The sequence below is a fragment of the Acipenser ruthenus genome, chromosome 2, assembly GCF_902713425.1.
Source record: "Acipenser ruthenus chromosome 2, fAciRut3.2 maternal haplotype, whole genome shotgun sequence".
Taxonomy (NCBI): Eukaryota; Metazoa; Chordata; class Actinopteri; order Acipenseriformes; family Acipenseridae; genus Acipenser; species Acipenser ruthenus.
The window spans coordinates 71,227,987-71,251,653 of record NC_081190.1 but is presented as its reverse complement, the minus strand read 5'-3'; the positions used below and the strand labels follow the sequence as shown (position 1 = coordinate 71,251,653).

General features: G+C 37.0%; 2 protein-coding genes across 5 annotated transcripts in view; one reads left to right on the top strand and one right to left on the bottom strand.

Moving 5' to 3' along the window:
* Positions 1 to 19,668, top strand: part of LOC117409621 (inorganic pyrophosphatase-like) — a 29,684-nt gene extending 10,016 nt beyond the window's left edge. For 2 of the 3 annotated variants that reach the window (XM_034015909.3, XM_059000247.1), the window contains exons 6-11: positions 971 to 1,097; positions 1,840 to 1,967; positions 3,376 to 3,461; positions 6,601 to 6,670; positions 11,847 to 11,886; positions 13,899 to 19,668. In XM_034015909.3, the coding sequence (XP_033871800.1) occupies positions 971 to 1,097; positions 1,840 to 1,967; positions 3,376 to 3,461; positions 6,601 to 6,670; positions 11,847 to 11,886; positions 13,899 to 13,927 (480 nt within the window). In that variant the 3' untranslated portion in view covers positions 13,928 to 19,668. Of the gene's footprint in view, positions 1 to 970; positions 1,098 to 1,839; positions 1,968 to 3,375; positions 3,462 to 6,600; positions 6,671 to 11,846; positions 11,893 to 13,898 lie in introns of those variants that run through there. The other variant, XR_009308876.1, reaches the window with a different exon arrangement.
* LOC117408527 (methylcytosine dioxygenase TET2-like) overlaps positions 18,744 to 23,667 on the bottom strand; it is a 51,461-nt gene continuing 46,537 nt past the window's right edge. For both annotated transcript variants that reach the window (XM_059000233.1, XM_034013571.3), the window contains one exon: positions 18,744 to 23,213. In XM_059000233.1, the coding sequence (XP_058856216.1) occupies positions 21,778 to 23,213 (1,436 nt within the window). In that variant the 3' untranslated portion in view covers positions 18,744 to 21,777. The remainder of the gene's footprint in view (positions 23,214 to 23,667) is intronic.

The following is a 23,667-nucleotide window of genomic DNA, read 5'->3' as shown; positions in this document are numbered from 1 at the left end:
CCCCTGTGTGCATTTGTGTGTTCTATGTTGTATGTATGCGTGCGTATGTTAATGTTGGTGTATAGATTGGTACACGGGATATAAACAGGTCTGTGTTTCATGTGTGTTTAAATTGTATATTTGTATTTAGGCACGGGATTGCACATCACGCACGTGCATTTAAAATATAATATGCGAGCACGGGGTTGCACAGAATTAATTCACGTGCTGGGATTCAAGTGAATAATTAATTAGTAATTGAATCCCAGCACAACAGTATATATAGATGCACATTTTCATTCAGTCGGGGTTAGGTGTTCGGTGAGTGGAGAACGGGATTGGAGCGGAGGTAAATGTTAAGAATAATAAGAAGAAGTAGTAGTAGTAATCTGCTCACCGTGTTGTGTTCGTCTGTCTGTGCACTGTTTAGTTCGTTTTGTTTGTCTATTTATTTTGGCCTCAAGTGCCGTGTCCTGTGTTTTGTTACAACCGTTTATTTTCTGTCTGTTTATTCATTAAATGCTGAGCGAAAGCATTCGCTCAGCTCCACCAAACCCCAAGTCTCTCTGTATTCCTTCCTGCTTCTGATCTGACGCCACCCACTCTGGCCGTCTTTGTGACAGTCCCTCATCTACCAAAATGAAAAACAGTGGACCAAAATGGGAATTACTTCTAATACTTTCTTACCCCTGTTCTCCGTAAGTGGTTCCACACAGATGTGATTACTGTTTAAAGTTGGTGGGTGTTCTGGGGCAAGGGTTTGTTGAAACAATTTACAGCTGTGCCTGTTTCGTCTCCCCCTCCCCCCATCCCCCTATTATGAATGCTTAACCAAAAAGACATTCACAAGATAAAAGAATTGCACATAGAAATTAACAGACAAACAAACAAAAAATCTAACAGTATGTGCGCTGTGGTGTAAGCTTGCACACATGATAAAAGTGGAAGCATGTTTTTAACTGGGTCTTACTTGGTGACCTGCTTCTACCAGGTGTGTTCTGTAGGAGAGGTGATTCAAGTAAAGGTCCTGGGAATACTGGCAATGATTGATGAAGGAGAGACAGATTGGAAGATAATTGCTATCGATGTTCAAGACAAAGATGCTCCAAATATTAACAGTAAGTTCTTAATCCATACATGTCTCCTCTGCAGCCATTAACACAACAAGATTAATCACATTGTCTTCCTACATGCATCATGTCTCTATAGTCATATTTAAGAAAGGATACCGTTTAAGTCAAGTAAACAAAATCTGGTGGAACTACAGACTGTGTGTTTGCAGTTCCAACTGCTTATGGTGTTGATTGGGCTAATTTACCATGCAAAGTGTAACAAGTGAAGAAACAGCTGCTTGGGTTTGCGTGGATTGCTGTTCTCCACAGAGAAAAGCAGCAATCATCACAAATCCAAGCCTCTGTTTGTTCACTTGTTACACTTTGAATGGTGAAGTAGCCCAATCAACACCAATGACCCTCACCTGATTGTCAGCACCTGATTTCTGTGGAGAGCTCAGTCTGAATAATCAAACAATTGGTTTGTGCAGTACTACTGATCATATAAAGACAACAGATGAGTGCAGTTCACAATGACGGAAAAATAATCACCTACTGCGAAAGAAATACCACATTATTTGATGTGATTTACATTGAAAATCACTTTTTTTGCAATAAAGTGGCAAGGACTTCTATAAAAAGACACAATTGTTGCATGTGCATTGTTGGTAGGACTTGCAAGACTTCATCACATATAGCGGTATCTATGGAAACTGTATCCAGTACTCCACTTCAACATCACATCATACCAAATGTATTATCCTTCAGTAACTTTTTTCCTGTTTCTGTTCATACTGTTATTGCACAGGTTTAGATGATGTACGAAAGCTCAAACCCGGGTATCTGGAGTCTACAGTTAATTGGTTAAAAAGGTATAAGGTCCCTTATGGGAAACCGGAAAACCAGTTTGCCTTTAATGGAGAATTCAAAGACAAGGTATGTCTGCGCTGGTTTTCAGAAAATATTACCTGGATTTTCCCTGATTAGATTGTGTTGAAAATACCTCTTAATTTAAGTTAATTATCCCAGTTTAAGGGACTGAAATGTGACAATTAACATAATTGAAATGTCACTAAATTAAACAATTCACCATTGTCATTACAGCAGAGTGGAAAATAGGCATCATGAAACTAAAGTCCAAAATGAATATGATATAGTAGATAATGTCCTGGTTGTTTCTAGTTTTTCTATTGGTTCATTCCAGCTCAGTTGGAGCAAGTTTTACAGTTAAGTATCCCTTGTTTGCCCACTTGAGCTGACCTTTATGGTAGACTTGACCAAAATCTGTTCCCAATATTGCAACACAAAAATATAATGTACAAATAGCACTGGAACAGTGTTATTGTGGGGGAAAGAAGTGACCAGCTGAACTATATTATGTTCCATTGATTTCTTAACTGGTTGCCAGAAGTACATTTGACAAGGAAACTACAGTATGTTATCATAATGGATAATTGTCCATATAAAATAACAATTTTTACATATTTGAGAAAGTTGTTGGAAGTAACAGCTATATAGATATTATATAATATAGAAATACAAAAACAAAAACCAAATGTACTCAAGAAGTCTACGACCTTACTTGGTACACCGCACTCAAGTGCAATATATCGGCTGTCTCTGGCAGAATTCTTATCTTTGGTAGAAAATGAATTGCAAGCAAAACAAAAGTTGTTAGCTGACCTCATTATTTTGTTCTCATGACTTCCTTAAGTCTACATAAGGGAAAATGAACAATGAAGCTATTCTGAGTCCAACAGTCTTTATCTTAGAGCACCAACCATAGGAGCTTATGCTCTGTGTATTGCTGCATGTTGCATTGTTAAGCATTTGTGGAAACTATTTCCTGCATTTACATTTCACTGTTCAGTTTCTGAAACCTGAGTAAATAATCTCAGCTAAAAGCAATCCCCTGACGATCTGTATAACAAGGAAGTGGAAGAACCTGTATTTTATCCTTATCAATGATTTCAGCTTTAAAAGACAATCCCTAGTCTCATTGGCATTTACATGTGTTATTTTTCACTCTGACTCTGGTGAAGCCTGTTTGTCCTTCCGCTACATTAAGTTCACTTCCTGTGTTACAAGTAATAGGACCCACCTGACACCACATTTCCTATGGGCATATTATTACCTGTAACAAAGAAAGTTAACTACACTGTGTTGTGGCAGGACAAAGGTATGTTTAGAATCACAACCCTAAATGAGTTTTTTAAACTTCATTGAGTGATCCCTACTAGAATCACAACTGTGGTTATGTGGGGTGGGAAACCCTTATTACTATTGGTAGTACAATTACTGGATTGCAGAATTACCAGCAAATGCTGTTTTGTGCTGCCCCTAGGATTATGCCGTAGAGGTCATTAAATCTACACACCAGTACTGGAAGGCACTGACACACAAACAGACTGATGGAGGTGCAATAAACTGGTAAACAATCTTGCGCTACAGTTCTCTAATACAGTATTTTGGATAATCAGTTGTTTAGATTTTTTAATTTACTGTTACTAGTTTATAAAACGTATTATTAACTTCATTGACAGTGCATAGTTTTTAAACATTAGTCCAAAAGGTGTATGTTTTGGAAAAAGAAGACCATGAGTCCAGATGTTTCACTGGGGACAATATTCCTGAATCATACATTTACTATGGAATGTGCCTTTTGCTTGTAGTTTACCCTCAATGGAAGATATAGCCCCATAAATACTGAAACCTATTCAGTGTACCTTTATTACAGGTTGGTATGACCTCATTTGGATTTATTACAGCTTCTCGATCTTCTGTAATGACAAGTCCAAGCATTTTTATTTTGTGAATCTGGGGTTATCTTTAGACACTTCCCAACAGGTCAGTTCTATCTGCTCAGATACTAAAGACTTCTTTTCACCAAACACTTCGATCCAATAATTCTTGTTGGATTCAGAACTGGAGATATTCTGGGTTATGTTAAAGAAGTTCAGCCAAACTGAAAGACCAGATCTGGCTTCTTGGGTACTTAAATGCTTGTACCCAATAGAGCCAATGCTTTGTTTCATAAGCCGAACAGCTGAAATATATTATTCTTGGGAGGTTTGGATGATGTACAATGCTTTGTCCGCTTCAAGTCATTTTATACCATCTGGAGAACAAGAAGTTTTGGCAATGTAACTGTAAACACTTTACTCTCCGTTGTAATCTCTTGTGCTAAAAAGACTATATATATATATATATATATATATATATATATATATATATATATATATATATATATATATACAGTACTGTGCAAAAGTTTTAGGCAGGTGTGAAAAAATGCTGTAAAGTAAGAATGCCTTCAAAAATAGACATGTTAATAGATTATATTTATCAATTAACTAAATGCAAAGTGAGTGAACAGAAGAAAAATCTAAATCAAATCCATATTTGGTGTGACCACCCTTTGCCTTCAAAACAGCATCAATTCTTCTAGGTACACTTGCACAAAGTCAGGGATTTTGTAGGCATATAGTCAGGTGTATGATTAAACAATTATACCAAACAGGTGCTAATGATTATCAATTCAATATGTAGGTTGAAACATAATCATTAACTGAAACAGAAACAGCTGTGTAGGAGGAATACAACTGGGTGAGGAACAGCCAAACTCAGCTAACAAGGTGAGGTTGCTGAAGACAGTTTACTGTCAAAAGTCATACACCATGGCAAGACTGAGCACAGCAACAAGACACAAGGTAGTTATACTGCATCAGCAAGGTCTCTCCCAGGCAGAGATTTGAAGGCAGACAGGGGTTTCCAGATGTGCTGTCCAAGCTCTTTTGAAGAAGCACAAAGAAACGGGCAACGTTGAGGACCGTAGACGCAGTGGTCGGCCAAGGAAACTTACTGCAGCAGATGAAATACACATCATGCTTACTTCCCTTCGCAGTCGGAAGATGTCCAGCAGTGCCATCAGCTCAGAATTGGCAGAAAACAGTGGGATCCTGGTACACCCATCTACTGTCCGGAGAAGTCTGGTCAGAAGTGGCCTTCATGGAAGACTTGCGGCCTCCGACGTGGAAACAAGGCCAAGCGACTCAACTATGCACAAAAACACAGGAACTGGGGTGCAGAAAAATGGCAGCAGGTGCTCTGGACTGATGAGTCAAAATTTGAAATATTTGGCTGTAGCAGAAGGCAGTTTGTTCGCCGAAGGGCTGGAAAGTGGTACACGAATGAGTGTCTGCAGGCAACAGTGAAGCATGGTGGAGGTTCCTTGCAAGTTTGGGGCTGCATTTCTGCAAATGGAGTTGGGGATTTGGTCAGAATTAATGGTCTCCTCAATGCTGAGAAGTACAGGCAGATACTTATCCATCATGCAATACCATCAGGGAGGCATCTGATTGGCCCCAAATTTATTCTGCAGCATGACAACAACCCCAAACATACAGCGAAAGTCATTAAGAACTATCTTCAGCGTAAAGAAGAACAAGGAGTCCTGGAAGTGATGGTATGGCCCCCACAGAGCCCTGATCTCAACATCATCGAGCCTGTCTGGGATTACATGAAGAGAGAGAAGCAACTGAGGCTGCCTAAATCCACAGAAGAACTGTGGTTAGTTCTCCCAAGATGTTTGGGCCAACCTACCTGCCTAGTTTCTTCAAAAACTGTGTGCAAGTGTACCTAGAAGAATTGATGCTGTTTTGAAGGCAAAGGGTGGTCACACCAAATATTGATTTGATGTAGATTTTTCTTCTGTTCACTCACTTTGCATTTTGTTAATTGATAAATATAAACTATTAACATGTCTATTTTTGAAAGCATTCTTACTTTACAGCATTTTTTCACACCTGCCTAAAACTTTTGCACAGTACTGTATATATACATATTAGTATATTTTACTCATTTGCTGGTCTACAGATTTTAGTGGAGTTATCTTCCTAGATATAGACCAGTGTTGAAAGAGTCATTTCAGCTCGAGCAGTACTGTATGTGTTATTTTTGGTTTGTTAAACATATGCTTGCTGCATGAATGAACTGTCAATTGTAGCATGCCTGTAGTCTACTGGGACTCCCAGATTTTCTACTTTAAGGGGATTGAGAAACATACAAACCAAAAAAAGCCTTTCTTGTGAATTTACCGCTAATTAGGGGTAGTGGTGGTACTGACAACAGCAGGCATGGTGCAGAGAGCGTCTCCTCATAGTTAGACAAGCGCACCTCAATCATGAGCGGCCCCTCTTTCAAAACAGACTGCCAATTCTGATGAATTGAGACAATTAAACTAATTTCATTTCACCTGTACTTGAACCTAGATCTCCAGACTTTAAAGGGCGTTAAAGATCTTCCTGTTACACCTGTCCTACCTATATTTAACATTAACATTATATTTTGTTTAGTTATTTGTATTCCAAAGCATTTTTTAACTGTTGCCTCTCAACGACGGTGCTCACTCAGACTGTTTTGAAATGAACACTGCTTCACTTGCAGCTCGGTTGATGTTGAATTACCAAAGCCTTTTATTTCCTCACACTAATTATATCAAGCACTAGTCACACCTACAGCAACTAACAGCAACTAACATAACATAATATTTGTGTTCTTTTTTTAACAGTAAAAATGTGTCGGTGTGTAACAGCCCTTTTCAATGCAGCGAGGAAGAGGCCTGCTCAATAGTCCAGTCTGTAAGTTGCGGTGTATTGCTTGGAATTATTATCTGATATATTTGCTGTAGTGTTTCTATTTAGGTTACTTTTCCATTGTAAAAATAAAATGGTATAAAGAATAGCCAATTTAAAAACAACAAACTTTCATAGTGAAAAAATACAAATGGTAAATTTGGCAAAAAATAAATATTCAGTATTTTTTTTTACTAAACTCGGTCAGTTAACAAGAGCTAAATATAGTGTTTGTCTGTGTCTTGTAATTAAAGCTTTTTTTTAAAACCCTCTATGCCATGTGTTTCATAATAAAGCATGTTCAGCTGGATTTCATATAACATGTTGTCCGCTGGTGAAGCGAACGTTTAATCAGTGCATTTCTAAATGTTAAAAACAGTACTCTTTTAGAAATTGAGATTTTCACAGAGAATTGTATATTACATGGCACTGATTCTGATTCATGGAAATCGTGAAATCCATGCTCACCGTGAAAAAATACAGCCTTTTACAACAGCACAAATAAGAGGTGTCAGTGAAGGGAAAGTTTAAAAAAAAGGTTGATTTTCAGGCAAACTGGCTGAAGTTTTACCCATGGCTGGAGTTTAATACCGATAGTGGTCAGATCGGTTGTACGGTCTGCAGTGTGTCTGCGCACCTGTAGTTTGCTAACCGCTGTAACCAGTACAAACAACGAGGCTTTCAGCAGGTTGGAGAGATACTCTGGACCTGTCTGATGATGGGCCTTGTAGGCAAACAGAAGAATTTTGAAAGTATTCTGCAAAGGATTTACAATTTTGTTATGGTGTATTGCTGGACGCAAAAGTTATGCTGTTTTAAACGCATACGCATTTTAACCCCTTTCGTGAAAGCACATGTTTTACTAGTTGAAAAGCATAACAACGTAAGGTAGTGAGAATGTATTTCACAAAAATAAATAAAAACAGAAATTGATGTACTTCAATTTTAACAAGATGCCCAGTCTCTGCTGATGAGAAGCATCCCCACAGCATGATGCTGCCACCACCATACTTCACGGTAGGGATGGTGTGTCTTGAGGCATGGGCAGTGTTAGGTTTGCGCCACACATAGCGCTTTGAGTTTTGGCCAAAAAGCTCTATCTTGGTCTCATCTGACCAGAAAACCTTTTCCCACATCGCTCCTTCTTGTTTGAGTGCTGAGTTTTGAGGGACGGCCTTTTCTTGGCAGTGCCTGGGTGGTGTGATGCAGCTTCTACTTCCTGATTATTGATCCAACTGTGCTCACTGGGATATCCCAACACTTGGATATTATTTTGTACCCTTTCCCTAATCTATGCATTTGTATTACTTTATCTCTAACTTCTGTAGAATGCTCTTTGGTCTTCATTTTCCTTCAGATTCACAGCCTGACCAATGATCCTTCAAGAGTGGGGTTTTTATCCAGAAAATGTGACAGCAACTTTAATGGTTCACAGGTGGAGGCCAAGGGTAAGGTAATTGTGTCCTCGTTAGTGCAATTTCTTTCATCGGTGTAAACTGGGAGCTTCCACAGCACAGGGGTTGAATACTTATGCAAGCAAGATATTTCAGTTTTTTTATTTTTCTTAAAAATATTTCCCAACATAAAACCAATGTAACCTTACAATAATTGATTTTGAGTTTCAGTGTTTTAAAATAAAATATCAAACAGAACGAAATTTCAATGTACCATTTGTAATTCAGTAATATGAGAGAATTGGTCAGGGGTCTGAATACTTTTGCAAGGCACTGTATATATATATACAGTGCCTTGCATAAGTATTCACCCCCCTTGGACTTTTCCACATTTTCTAGTGTTACATTTTGTCACTGATCTACACAAAATAGTCCATAATGTCGAAGTGGGGAAAAAAACTCTACATATTTTTCAAAATTATTTACAAATAAAAAACTGAAAAGTCTTGATTGCATAAGTATTCACCCCCTTTGCTGTGACATCCCTAAATAAGCTCTGGTGCAACCAATTGCCTTCAGAAGTCACATAATTAGTTGAATAGAGTCCACCTGTGTGCAGTTAAAGTGTCACATGATCTCAGATTAAATACACCTGTTTCTGGAAGGCCACAGAGTTTGTTAGAGAGCATATCTAAACAAACAGCATCATGAAGACCAAGGAGCTATCAAAACAAGTTTGGGATAAAGTTCTGGAGAAGCTGAAATCAGGGTTGGGTTATAAAAAAATATCCCAAACTTTGAACATCCCCCGGAGCACCGTTAAATCCATTATTAAAAAATGGAAAGAATGTGGCAGAACCGCGACTGCCTAGAGAAGGCCGTCCACCAAAACTCAGTGACCAGGTAAGGAGGGCATTAGTCAGAGAAGCAACCAAGAGGCCAATGGTAACAAGGAGCTGGAGAGATCCACAGCTGAGATGGGAGAAACCGTCCATGGGACAACTATAACCCGGACAATCCACAAAGCTGGGCTTTATGGAAGAGTGGCGAGAAGAAAGCCATTGCTGAAAAAAACCCATATCAAATCCCGTTTGGATTTTGCCAAAAGGCATGTGGGAGACTGTGGCAAAGTGGTAATGACGTGCAGGTGAGTGCAGTGCAGAATAATTACACAGACAGACGTTGGTACAGGTGCAAGGGTGTTTATTTATTTTAGTAAATGTCCAGAGCCTCAAGGCAAAACCTGTAAATAATAATAGTGCTGGAAGTGATACAGCGGCGTGTATCACTTCTAATTTATAATCCCGCGGGTTTGACCCGCAACCCCATAGTCCCGTTCCGACACCCACACTAAACACGAACACAAAAGACAGTGCGTGATTCAAGTGCTAAAAGGTGCAAACACAAAGACAGTTGGTAGTGAAAGGTGAGTGGTGAAGTCCGGGTTTTTCGCTGGCCTGCGGCTGCAGCTCCGGATCGTGCTCAGTAATCTTCTGTGACAAATAACACACAAGACACACAGTGTTAATACACAGACACAGAACACTCACGGTTTACTCACAGTACGGGCTCCTTCTCGGTTATTTAACTTAACCATATGCAAAGGAACAGATCACTCAAGCCATGCCCCCTATTTATACCCTCGCCCATGACCCCGAGGTTAACGAGCGCATCCGCTCCTCCAGTCCTCGGATGCCACGCCGCTTACCGTCTGGGTCACTGAGCTCGGGTGCCATGGCTCCGCCCCCTTCCGAACTGACCGACTTCCATCTACCCTACGGAATAAATTGTCGTGCCATTTCATTAAGGGTACTCTGTTCCTCGTATACCGTGCTCTCACAGGTCGAGAGGGAGATCTAACACTAAGACTCATTCGATCTCTGTCACAGAGACACAGCAAACATGTGGAAAAAGGTTCTCTGGTCTGATGAGACCAAAATTGAACTTTTTGGCCTTAGCGCAAAACGCTATGTGTGGCGCAAAGCCAACACTGCTCATCACCCTGAGAACACCATCCCCACGGTGAAGCATGGTGGTGGCAGCATCATGTTATGGGGGTGCTTTTCGTTGGCAGGGACTGGGAAACTGGTCAGGATTGAGGGCAAGATAGATGGAGCCAAATACAGGGAAATTCTAGAGGAAAACCTGTTTCAGTCTGCAAGAGACGTGAGACTGGGGCGGAGGTTCACCTTCCAGCAGGACAATGACCTTAAACACACAGCCAAAGCTACACTGGAGTGGTTTAAAAACAAGAACCTGAATGTCTTAGAATGGCCCAGTCAAAGCCCAGACCTCAACCCTATTGAGAATCTGTGGCAAGACTTGAAAATTGCTGTTCACCAACGGTCCCCATCCAACTTGACAGAGCTTGAGCAATTTTGTCAAGAAGAATGGGCAAAAATTGCAGGATCCAGGTGTGCAAAGCTGGTAGAGACTTACCCAAAAAGACTCACAGCTGTAATTGCTGCCAAAGGTGCTTCTACAAAGTATTGACTCAGGGGTGTGAATACTTATGCAACTAACAAATGTCTTTTTTTTTTTGTTTAATTAACTTTTGTGTCACAATAAAAAAATATTTTGCACCTTCAAAGTGTTAAGTATGTTGTGTAAATCAAATGGTAAAAATCCCAATTAAATCCATTTTAATTCCAGGTTGTAACACTACAAAATGTGGAAAAATCCAAGGGGGGTGAATACTTATGCAAGGCACTGTGTGTGTATATATATATATATATATATATATATATATATATATATATATATATATATATAAACTAACTAAGCTGTAAATAATTTGAAGGATATTCACGTGTATGTGAAATAGCGGACAGCGATGCATCGAAAAGAAATTTAATTGCAGCTGTTAAAGAAATGGCCTGAAAACCCTTGCTGTTTGATATTTTTTTTGTGAAATACCTAAATGATCCAAACACAGTGGAATGCAAACTATGCAAGTGGATCTTAACATATAAAGGCACGACCAATTTCCGCAGTACTTGATGTAAGTTCATATTATTATTATTATTATTATTATTATTATTATTATTATTATTATTATTATTATTATTATTATTGTCAGGGACGAATTGTTGTGCACCTATTTTTTACATTAGGTAAATCTTAGAACACTTCGCTGCCTCTTAAGACATGTCTGCTTCCTCCTTTCTTTTTAAACATTTTTGAACATTATACTTCATATGGACATTCCACAATTCATCTTAAGGGTCTGAAAATCTAGTTCATGGTAATCTTTTTGTGCATGTTATGGCTTATAATTCTATACAGCTAACAAATTACATTTTGAATTTACAGCTATGGCCAAAAGTTTTTCAGCACCTAGAATTTTAGGACTGAGACATAATTAAAAAAAAAAAAAAACTATATGAACATAATTTAGATCTTGTATTTAACATCATGTAATCAAAGAAACTTCAATATGATATCACAAAAGCTATCAGAAGCCATAATAGTATTACAGTGTTTCATTAAGCATAGGGACTACAAAGCGTTCTGTAACTCAATATGTTAAAGTAACATTATTCAGCAGGTTTCATTTGGCTTTATGAAACACAATTAATAATAGGGTGATGCAAAACTTTTGGCCATAGCTGTAGATTATAATAAATGGCTCCAAAATAAATTCCAGTTTACTGTTGAAGCCCAATGCCTTCGATGGTGCTGGAAATGTTTATTTATTTGCAGTGATGGTAGAAAGTAAGATAATCCTAGACTAGAGAGCAGTGGGACTATAGTTCTGTATTTCAATTTCAGTTTTTTTTTCCTCCTAGGCTCCAGCATTTGGGAAATCAGGCACATTGCCTGAGGAAGGTAAGCCATCAATCTTTTCAGTAAGGGCTAATAACTGCGGATTCTTTTTCAGTATAAATCCAACTCTTGGGTATGTAAGCCACTTAAAACATTTTGGCTGATGTGTGTGTGTGTGTGTTTTAGTTTTGTTTGTAAGTACTACTTTGTGAATAGATATTATATTTTTGTCTATTCATTTAATTTCCAAATCCATTTTCTTACCTTTTCATAAATTACACCGTGTAAAAAATTTTAAATTTTTTTTGGTTCCTTCGTAGTAAGTGTTATTTCCTAATTGCTTATGCCTCAAAAGTATAGAAAATGGCTATTATTCCCCACAAACTTTACTTTTGTGACCAGGACAGTGATATTTTGAAATTTACCTATTTCCAATGAGAAAATGGGCGAATGTGTCTTTTTGTTCACATAAAGTCAGAAAAAAACAACACATGAATCCAAATTAACATGTATTTATACTAAAGTAATACAAAAATGACTACAAAAGATTTAGAAGTGAGTAGTTTTTCGAGATTTACGATTATACTGTAAATCACTTTCACGAATCAGCCCCCAAATGTAGTCTCCCATCATGTTCTCGTTATACTGTCCTTGGTAGCGGCGTCCAAAGTCCAGTATATCCTGGTGGAAGCGCTCGCCTTGCTCCTCCGAGTACGCTCCCATGTTCTCCTTGAATTTATCAAGATGAGCATCAAGGATATGGACTTTGAGGGACATCCTACAGCCCATTGTGCCGTAGTTCTTCACCAGAGTCTCAACCAGCTCCACATAGTTTTCGGCCTTGTGATTGCCCAGGAAGTCCCGAACCACTGCGACAAAGCTGTTCCAAGCCACTTTCTCCTTACTAGTGAGCTTCTTGGGGAATTCATTGCACTCCAGGATCTTCTTTATCTGTGGTCTGACGAAGACACCGGCTTTGACCTTTGCCTCAGACAGCTTAATGAAGAAGTCTTGAAGGTACTTGAAGGCTGCCGACTCCTTATCTAGAGCTCTGACAAATTGTTTCATAAGGCCCAATTTGATGTGCAGTGGTGGCATCAGCACCTTCCGGGGGTCCCAGCCGTACTCATCATACTTCAAGGCGTCCAGCAAGGTCTTGATGCTGTTGTAATCCTCTTTGAGGTGCACCGAGTGAGCCAGGGGAAGAGACGGGTACTTGTTACCATTATGGAGCAGCACGGCTTTGAGGCTCCTGGATGAGCTGTCAATGAAGGACAGTATAACGAGAACATGATGGGAGACTACATTTGGGGGCTGATTCGTGAAAGTGATTTACAGTATAATCGTAAATCTCGAAAAACTACTCACTTCTAAATCTTTTGTACTCATTTTTGTATTACTTTAGTATAAATACATGTTCATTTGGATTCATATGTTGTTTTTTTCTGACTTTATGTGAACGAAAAGACACAAATTCGCCCGTTTTCCCATTGGAAATAGGTACATTTCAAAATATCACTGTCCTGGTCACAAAAGCAAAGTTTGTGGGGAATAATAGCCATTTTCTATACTTTTGAGGCATAAGCAATTAGGAAATAACACTTACTACCCAGGAACAAAAATTGTGTTACATAGTGTTACCATTATCACTTGGCTCGCTTGTATTATGATAATCTTGCTTTTTTTTTTACTGTTAATTTAGGATATACAAATAAGTTCACATATATCGCTATAGATTAATTGTTGCATCCTGCTACTTTTGCTATTGGTCACATGGTCTGATTATAGCTTGAACATTGACGTTAGTTTAAACTACAGCACATGAAGTGATGAGGTACCGGGAAATGGCAGCATGTTTTTTATCTATAGTATTCAAAATGAAAGTTAAATACAAGCAAATAACTAAATGATTTTCAATATAAGAAAAGGGGAACCACTGACAATATTGCTTGTGTTAATATGAGGTTAAAAACTGATTTTAATCTTAGTTAGCATTAGGTTTAAGAATATTTGGACCACAGTTTGTCTGGTTGTAAAGGTCATTTAAACTAATGAAATCCAATTTTATGTTTCAGTCGACAAGTGGCATTTTCTTCCAAAGTGATTCTTGACCAAATATGGGAACTTCCTTTGAAAATTGTCTTCAAAAGCCAAACAACGTTCCTAAGAATTGTATAATAGACAAGCACTTAATATGCAAACAACTGCCAAGTCTAAGGTGTGTCACAGAATCAAAACTGAATTATTTGAAAACGTGTTCTATCACTTTATTGATTATTGATTTATGTTAAGCTCTGAAAGCTTTTTTTTTTTGTAAATGAGTTGATGTAACAGTTTGAAATTAAATGAGCACAGAGCAATGATGTTTTAAGTTAGTTTTGTGCTTTGTTGTAATCAAGCCTGTCAGCTCTGCATCTGTTTTGGAGTCTGAATCAGCTTTGCATTTGTTTCTTATAAGATGCATGAAATATTGGTGCACATGATACATTTCAGCAAAGGCATCAAAGAGATTTTATTTTTGTTTTAAATTATCGGGTTAAGAGACACAGGAAATAATGTGTACTGTAATCTGTAACAGCTTTGACTGCATACACTGTATATATGAATAGCAGAATGTCAGCAGCTTGACGTCAGACTGTTCAGAAGTTTGGAATTGGCAAAAGAAATTCATGACTAGAACCACTTTTATCTTATATACGTTGCTTTATTGTTATCTCAAGAATATCCAATTGCAGACAGAGTTAATATCCAAAACAAATACAGCCTTATATCCTGTTCTTGTTTTTATCAAAGTAACCCATTTTTTGATCTTTCTGGCGTGCACAAAACATATCTCACAGCCTGCAACATTATCTTGTTTCTGGATTTTGGGAGCATTAGTTTCACATTCTCCGATGGTGTGATAACCCGATTGGTGGGTGGTACGTTGGAATTTGAAAACCAGCAGTGCATCATTGTTTTTGTCGAGCACATAGTTAGAGTTGTGGAGTGTGTATGCTTTGGTGGTGATATTCAGAGTGTCATTCCAGTTTCCTTACCTGATCATGACCATGCGGGTTAACAACAGGTGGAACTGGATCGTTCGGCTGGTCTCCGAGGATGGTTAAATTTAATTGTTAGCTAAATGTTTCCACTGCTACTAATTGCAATGAAGTTTATTTTTTTAACAAAAAAATTACAGTAGATTACAATAGTATTGAAATGGACAAGAGAGATATTTCAATATGTTTTTTCAAGAACATGATATTCAACAAAGTGTAAACCAAACTGATATATGTGGTCATGCATTTCTTTGCCTCGTCCAAACTTGTGAAAAGTGCTGCATTAGATATTGATAATTTAAAAAACAAATAAATAAATAAATAAATAAATAAATAAAAAGTATTATTATCCTCATAGAAAGGCCTGCATGTCTCCCAGTAAGCCTGATGCTATTGAACTGTTTGAAATGTAACCAAAGGCTTTATTTCTTGACTGTGATTACTGGCAACTGATGGCATTATGGAAAAATGTGGACATATTAAAGGCAGTCGTTTCACTATGTGTAATATGTTTTTTGAACAATATTACCCTTGGAAAACCAAAAGGTATTAAATTAATTTCAAGTTAGTTTTAGTTGTGCTTAGAAAAAAAAAAAATCAATTGTCAAGTCTTTTCACAGCCAAAAAAAGCTTTGTGAAGAAATGACCTCATTATGTCAGTCCTGTCTACCTTGATCTAACTTCTAATGTAATGTCATTTTTTATGTTGGGATGGTTTGGTTATTTTGATACCAATCAATAACCTTCAGTGATTAGTTGGCACAGATGAGAAAAAAATAATTACTGTAATGGGAAATACTCGTAGCAGTGTCAAGTAGAATATTGGTACATTTAGGTTAAAATGAAGAAATATGTCACATCCTCATAGTGTATTCTACCACTAGGTATTGTGAAGGTCATTTTTATAATTATTTTTGTTTTGAATGTTGCATAAATCATTTGAAATCTTGATAAAGAATATAATATATATTTAATATATATTATATTTTGCTCTATATGAGCTTTTCATTTGTAGGCAAAAATCACCTAACACCTCAAAGCCGTCTCGGTTAACACTGTGCTGTAATCAGTCAATCAATCAATCTTTATTTTATATAGCGCCTTTCGTAGTGGACCACCATCACAAAGCGCTTTAATGTATGTACTGTAATATTACCATGATGCAATACAAAAGGAAGGCTATTAAAGCACAATAAAATAAGTGGAACCGGTATATTCATATAAGGGACGTGAAAGTATTTTTAAAGCATTAATTATTGCTACCTCCAGGGTAGACTAGAGACATGAGAGGTAGCATGAAATAATTGTAGCCCTATTATTCCTGAAAAAAAAAAAATCGACCTGATCCTGTTCTTTTTCATTATGACTTGGGTTTACAACAAACTTCTATTATTATTATTTATTTCTTAGCAGACCCCTTATCCAGGGCGACTTACAATTGTTACAAGATATTACATTATTTTTACATACAATTACATTATTTTTACATACAATTACCCATTTATACAGTTGGGTTTTTACTGGAGCAATCTAGGTAAAGTACCTTGCTCAAGGGTACAGCAGCAGTGTCCCCCACCAGGGATTGAACCCACAACCCTCCGGTCAAGAGTCCAGAGCCCTAACCACTACTCCACACTAATTGCTTTTGCAGTGTACAGGGATGCCTTATAAAGAGTGAGCACTGTATTTCTTAAAGTGACACCATTGGGTGTCACTTTAGGGTAATTAAGTGTCAGTCATAAAAAGAACTGTGCTATAAATTAAATGTGCATTGTATTAAAAAGGGTGTTTACAATTACAGAAATGTTCTAATGTATTTACCTAATCATGGTCATCCCAGTTAACAACAAGTGGAACTGGATAGTTTGGCTGGTCTCCGAGGACGGTTAAATTGAATTGTTAGCTAAATGTTTCCACTGCTACTAATTGCATTTTTTATTTTTAACTATGTACTGTTAATATGAGTTTCATGTGGCTATCCCTTGCCAGCAATGTGATCATCAGTATCAACAGCTTCACTGTAATACGAATACAAACTTGGTCAACTTTTTACAGCTTTAAGAAAAAACGAAATATATCTGGTAAAAGATATACGATTCTTAACTCCAAATCAATTACATTGTCATAGAGAGGTTGTAACTACTGTAATGGTAGGAGAAGTACCTTTGGATTAAAATATTTTTCCAACAGCGAGATTTGATGCTGTGACTTTAAGGACCGTAAGCTTGCTAAGTTAAACTACACACAGTTCTGCTTGGTGCTGGCATTTCAGTGGTTCTATCAGCGACAGTCTGGAGATGTTTATCTATTGATTTTATAGGTATTTTAAATGTATATTGATAAATAATGTTCAGTAAAAATAGATTAACCTGCTTTGAGATTATTCATAGAATGTGTTGGGAAATTCCTAATAATGTACTTAATAATGTCATGGGAAGCACTGATGTAACTCTGTGCGCTTTGCCTGATTGGCTTTTTAAATTTGAAACAGATTTTGTTTCAAAGCCTTCATTCTTATCATGTGTAATGGACTTAAAGCATCAATACTTAGGCTTGGTCTGCTGTCATACAGTATATCTACACATATTGTTATCATTTTAAACAAAAAGAAAATCCAAAAAAAGCTTGCAATTGCTCAGTATAGCAGCCTGCTTTCAGTTTAATGCACATCTGATGTTTGAAGCTATAAACCTCTTTCATTTCAAAAGGATCTAGCAATACAAATATAAAGTATACACATTCAAAATATGACCCGACTGGTTAATTCAATTATAACTGGTCAAGGTATTTATTGTTGCCTCCAAATAAACTTAATGCACCATCTAGTTGTAACTTAATATGACAAGTATGTGAGTTCTTTATTTTTTAAGGTCCTGTGCTAATGCTGCCTGACTTTAACTTGTGTATTGCAAAATATATGGATTTGGAATCCTGATGCTGAAGGCAGAGAGGTGCAAATAATATATGGTATAAATAGTGTAGATTTGTATACAATTTTTTTTATTAATTCTACCCTTTATCAGTAGTGTGACCAGTCTGATAGATTTCAGAATAGTCTAAAACATTAGGTAACTTTTTGGCTATTTGTCAGTATAGTGTAGTTTCAAAATGTATAACTAATCAACCATATTTCATATGGTAATGGTTTTCATGTGTGAGTTGTCAGCAACATACTTGATTACCTTTTGGTTACGACATTGGTGCTGGATTTGAGAAGTGGTGAAATTAGCCTTATAGGCCTCGATTGCCTTCCAGTTGGCTAACATGACTGTTGCACCTGCATATTATCTCAGTTCTTCCTGTAGTGTATATTTTCTTTCCAATTAAATCCTAAGAGACTCTGGATTAGGGATTGTTTTGCAGCAATGCTATGAAGCACTTCAGAAGTGGTTAGCCAGATTTAATTCCCCTTTTTCTGATGTGAACGGTCATTCTGGTAGTCCTCCGTATAGTATGCAAGCAGGTTAATCCAACATAATTAAAAGTTAAATGCTTCACTTGTTTTTTTGTGGAAGTTAAATGTTACTAAAATTCAAATGGCATATTAAGATGTACGCTCTTTAAGGAGATTGTGTTGAAAAGGAATACAAGCATTTCTTTGTATCTGCTATTTTGGTGTTGCTCACATTTTTGAGCAGCCTTCCTATGACCATGTAAGATGGAGGCAAGTTCTTTACAAAGACACTTTACAATGTGTTTTTCTTGAATCCTTGTCCTAGTGCCATTTGTAGCTTGATGTACAGTACAACAAAACGTTTTAGCAATTAATTAAAAATAGTTCTAAAAACAGGGCCACTGTCTTCATTCTCTTAGGGCCACAGTGTTATGTCATTCATTTTCATTTGTGTAATGTGAACAATTATTTTGTAAAACAGTCTGTTAAAGCTTTAAATAAATATAAATTTTATTAAAAACACCCACATCTCAGCAATATCAGGAATGATATAATTAACAGCTTTCAAATAAACTGCATTCAGTACATTACAATACTTACAGTATTTATAACCATCCTCAGTTTTTAACACACCAAACATCATGGAAATGAGGAAAGCAGAGTACAAAAATATAGGAGGAAAGCGGTAAAATAACACACAGAGTTTCATTACTTTAGTGTCAAACAGCTAAATACCAACGCTTGAGTATACATTAACTGCTAGTTTAACAAGTGAAGTGTACACTTATTTTGCATCAATCAAGCTCAAAATTCATTCAAGTAATGTTGACACCACTCAGAAGCATCTTCAAGTATGGCTATAATCACCCGATATATCCTGTACACTGTTTCATCCTAACACATCCTCTACTGAGGCTGGGTCCTGTACACCATAAGTTACAGGTTATTAATTTACAGATCCAAGTCCTTTACAATATTTATTTCTAATAATCAAGCAGTGACAAAGTATACAGCACTATATGCTAGTTAATAAGGCAGTTACAGAGATGTGGTGCCAAACCGTTCCCAACAATGATTTTTTAATAATCAGTGTGCAACGGGAAGTTCTTGCTGTTGGCAGTTACATTAATTACATCATCCAAGAGAAAGGAATTAAAATAAGTAAAATCAAGTTTTAAACATATAAAATACATGTTTTATATACAATATGGCATACATTATTTAAAATATTTTAAAAAAACAAAAAAAGTTTTAAAAACATTTCAATTTTTTTTTTCAATCAAATTGTAGGTTTTCTGAAAAAACAAAAGTGCTTTGAAAAAAAAACAAAAAAAACGTTTTCTGCAGCACTCACTGATAGCACACCCCTCCCATAATATGTAATTAATTGTAATTGAAAAAAAAAACAAACAAACACAAACATAATTGTTTAGTGGTTATATTTTTTTTTTTTACACAGGCACAGAATGTGCATTTAATACCATAACTGCCTCATTTTCTCTTTTGCACAATGAGCAAATACATTGCTGTTTACAAGGTCAGTGCCATGCTTTTCCCTTTATCAGTTCAGTGCATACTGTACTTTCAAATGTCTTCTTTAAAGTCAAAAACAATCTACACAACCTAAGTACATTAAAAACTGCCATCATTTACAGTTACTTTTAGTTATTTTATATACAAGTAAAGATAAAATGGGGATTCAAAACAAAGACGTTAAATCCCTGAAGAAATTAAAAAAAAGAAAAAAAGAAAAAACACAGGCAATGTTGGCATAAGGAGAACATGAGTTGAAATATCCCTGATTTTGTTTTAAAAGATCAAAGCTTGAATTTCAAGTTATACCTGCTAAGAGATCAAGTATGCAAACTATGAAGTATCTTTGTTTTAATTCTCTCTGAAGGCTTTTTTGTTGTTAATGTTGGTGTATGAAACTGTAAAACCACCACCTTTATTATCGTAATCCTATTGCCAAACTAGTGCTGAGGTATATGACAAGTAGGAACGTCACGCAAAACCATTCTCACCTCTCACATAGAAACTCACATTACACACATGTAACAGGTCGAATAGCACCTTTTTGAAATAAAATCAGCTCAAACCCCCCAATTTTTTTTTTTTATAGCACTAAATTCTAAAGCGTAATCTAAACAAGTCTGTAATTTAAATTATCCTACAAGGTTTTTTTTATGTTTCTGTTTATTTTCTATTTTTTTACAACTAGATTATAGATCACAATGATTTAACCCCTCCCCCACAGCAAACCAGCTGCCTAGGAAATCATTACAGTTACATACAGCTAACCCCTTGACCGGATAACAGTTTCCTGTACCTTTTTGTACAAAGATGATGTTCACAATGACAGCAGTCATTGATGTAACTATAAGTATTTCATTTTAAAATTAACCTGTTATGATTTTTCGATAATATACAGTTCCAGAGCAGAAAATCGGACTATGCTATTTGTTTTTGCGTAACATAAACACATGCTAGTAATTCGTTTAGTTACTAACATCTCTCCTAAAAATGCGTCTTAAAATGTATCAGTATGTATTTGAATTATGTATTTGTTCTTTTCAGTTTAACTGTAAGTTAAGCACCAAAAAAGTTTGTGTAAAAATTATATTTGCTCCAGTAAGTCCCCACTGTACTGTAACTAATCATATTAAAATTTTAAACATAGCCCATCAGCAATATTATGGCTAAAATATCCATTAAACAAATGTTGATGCTTTTTCTTGCATCATAAATGTTACAGTAAAATCTTATAATTTGAGGGTACCCTTTCACCCTTCAAACACTTTAAGCTTAAATCCACAAAGTGCTTTACAAACACCAGTATTTTATAATATCCACCACATTTCATAGATGAAGACTTCAGTACAACCCAGATGTCTTCAGAAGTTCTACATTTAAAATGTAGGACATTTCATTTTAAAGCAATTACATTGCTAGTTGAGTTAAAAAGCCCCTTGCCTTGAAAGTAACATACAAACCAATATTTCATAGAATACAAAGGCATTTACAAGGAAACTTTATATTAAAGACAGTCTTCTTCCTTTTTTTTAGCACCATGACTTAAATAATCAGTGTTACTATTTTCAAATTAAATGATATTGATAAATAAAATTGTTTATATAAAAAAACACCATATGAAATCTTTGATTCCAGTAGCAGTCCTGATCTTTAGGACATTCAGCACCAGAGGGCAGTTATGTATTTTGTAAATAAATACTGCCATGCTGTCACACCAGAGTTCCTAAAGTTCAGTCATTATAGAGGTCACAGGTCTGTTTACAGTAAAACTACAAAAGTCCAGTTACAGTAGTTCTATAATATGAAATCAAAACTGTTGCATAGGATTATCTTGTCTTATTCCCAGATACTTACCATAGACACTCTTTTATGATGAGCTTTAGATAGTGTGTGGTAGGAAAAACAATCTGGTATGCTGAGGTTTTACAACTGTTAGCAACCATAGTTATAGACCTAGACATCTGCATATCAAACCTGAATGCAAAGCTAAAAAAATCGGTTGTAAGGCCCTGTGACCCGTGTGAAGGCGTATGGAGATGCTGTCACCATGGAGTCTGTTGTCAGGGACATGGACTTTTGTGAGAGGGTTTGGATGAAGCGCTTGTATGGTGGTTCTGAGTGTTCGCTCGTTTCAGAATGCTCCCGCTTGACCTTTTTGCCATTGTGTTTGGTTGGCACGTTGTCTGAGCCCTGCTTTTCACTTTCCTCCTCTTTCTCTCTAGCCTTTTCTGCCACCTTGGCTTCCCACATTGCCAGGCCATGTTTGGCCTCGTTCATGCTCTTGTGTTGGTAGAACACAAGTGAGATCCTGGTGGGGTGGTTCCTGTTGGGATTCTTCAGCGGGGTTGTCGCATGGAGCTCTCTCTTTGCACATTCAATTAGAATTGAGCCATGACTGGGTGCCACGGCAACTCCGCCAATTTCTGGATCCAGGAAGTTGTGCTCGCTGTCTGACCAAACCTCCTCATTAACTTTAGCATTCTGTGCAGGAGCAGCATCGGGTTGTGCCGGGTTCCCCTGAATATTACCATCAGTTAACCCATATGCAGGTTGGGAAGGATTAGACGGTTCATTTATCATTGATGGAAGCATCCTTGAGATCCCATTTGAGCTATGCAAATTCATTTCATTTTTATTTTGCATATGAAAAGAATCAGGGGGTATGTTGAACATTGCAGAATTTTGTCTCTGTACTAGGTATGGATTGGGATAGCCAGGGTACTGGCTGCCTTTGCTAACTGCTGGAAAGTCCAGACCTGAGTGAGAAGATGGTGTTCGAGGAATGGCCTCTATAAAATGAGGGTCAGCCTGGTGGTTTGGGCCAAAAGAAGAGTAGGGACCCATGTGATGAACAGTGGGTCTGATGTTGCAGTTACTGTAACCGTTGACCTGCATGTTGTGATCACCATAACGAGGGGGATAACTTATTCCATAGCCCTGATGGCTGCCATATTGCTGCTGAGAGTAAAGTGATGGAACCTGTGACAAACCCAGCTTGTTCAAAGCTTCTGAACTTTGAAGCCGAATGGCATCCATATGTTGGGGATTTGAACCATAAGAGCCCATAAAGTGGTGATAGTTGTCCATCAGCATGTTCCCATTGCATTGATAACCCGGATAATGGTTGCTGTGGTTTAAGGAACCTGGATAAGGGTTTGTGGGATTTGACCCATTTAAAAATGAGTTTGCTACACGTAAAGAGCTTGAGTAAGGATTCCCAGGGGCTGAGGAGACTGGGTATGAGCCTGCAGGTTGGGAAGTGCTTGGATATGGATTTGCTGGGTTAGGAAATGTTGGGTAGCTTGATGGATGCAGAGAACTAGGATAATGGTTTGGAGGATTCTTTTGCTGGTGATTGGAAAGAGAATGCTGTTGGACACCAGCCCGTGCAGCCCCAATGTGACCTTGAGCAGCATGAGGACCTGTAAAACATGTGACAAAAAATGAACATAATCTTGTTCTTGAGAATTCTTAAATATTAACCTTACTATTAGGTATGTATTTGCTGTTCAGAGTTGTTCTGGCTCACATGCACCAAATTCAGGGAGGTGCTCTCTCCATTTCTGGTAGATGATACTTAAACAACTTATGAAGGAGTAATGTATATTTTGATACCTCATTTTTATTTATGTGGGGGATGGTCTAGAAAATAAAGTTAGTACCATTTTAAAGCTTGTTTTAGGGCTTTTTTTTTTTTTACTGTTTCACTCAATTTTTTTTAACAAGAAAAATACCTGATACATTTATAAAAGTAAAGAATCATCAACAGCAGATATTTCATTTACATCCTTTTAAGGTAATTTTTGTTTTTTGCGTTGTTACTTGAAAGGGAGTTTTTAACTTTCACTGTTAGCCCAGTTTTTTGTCATACACATT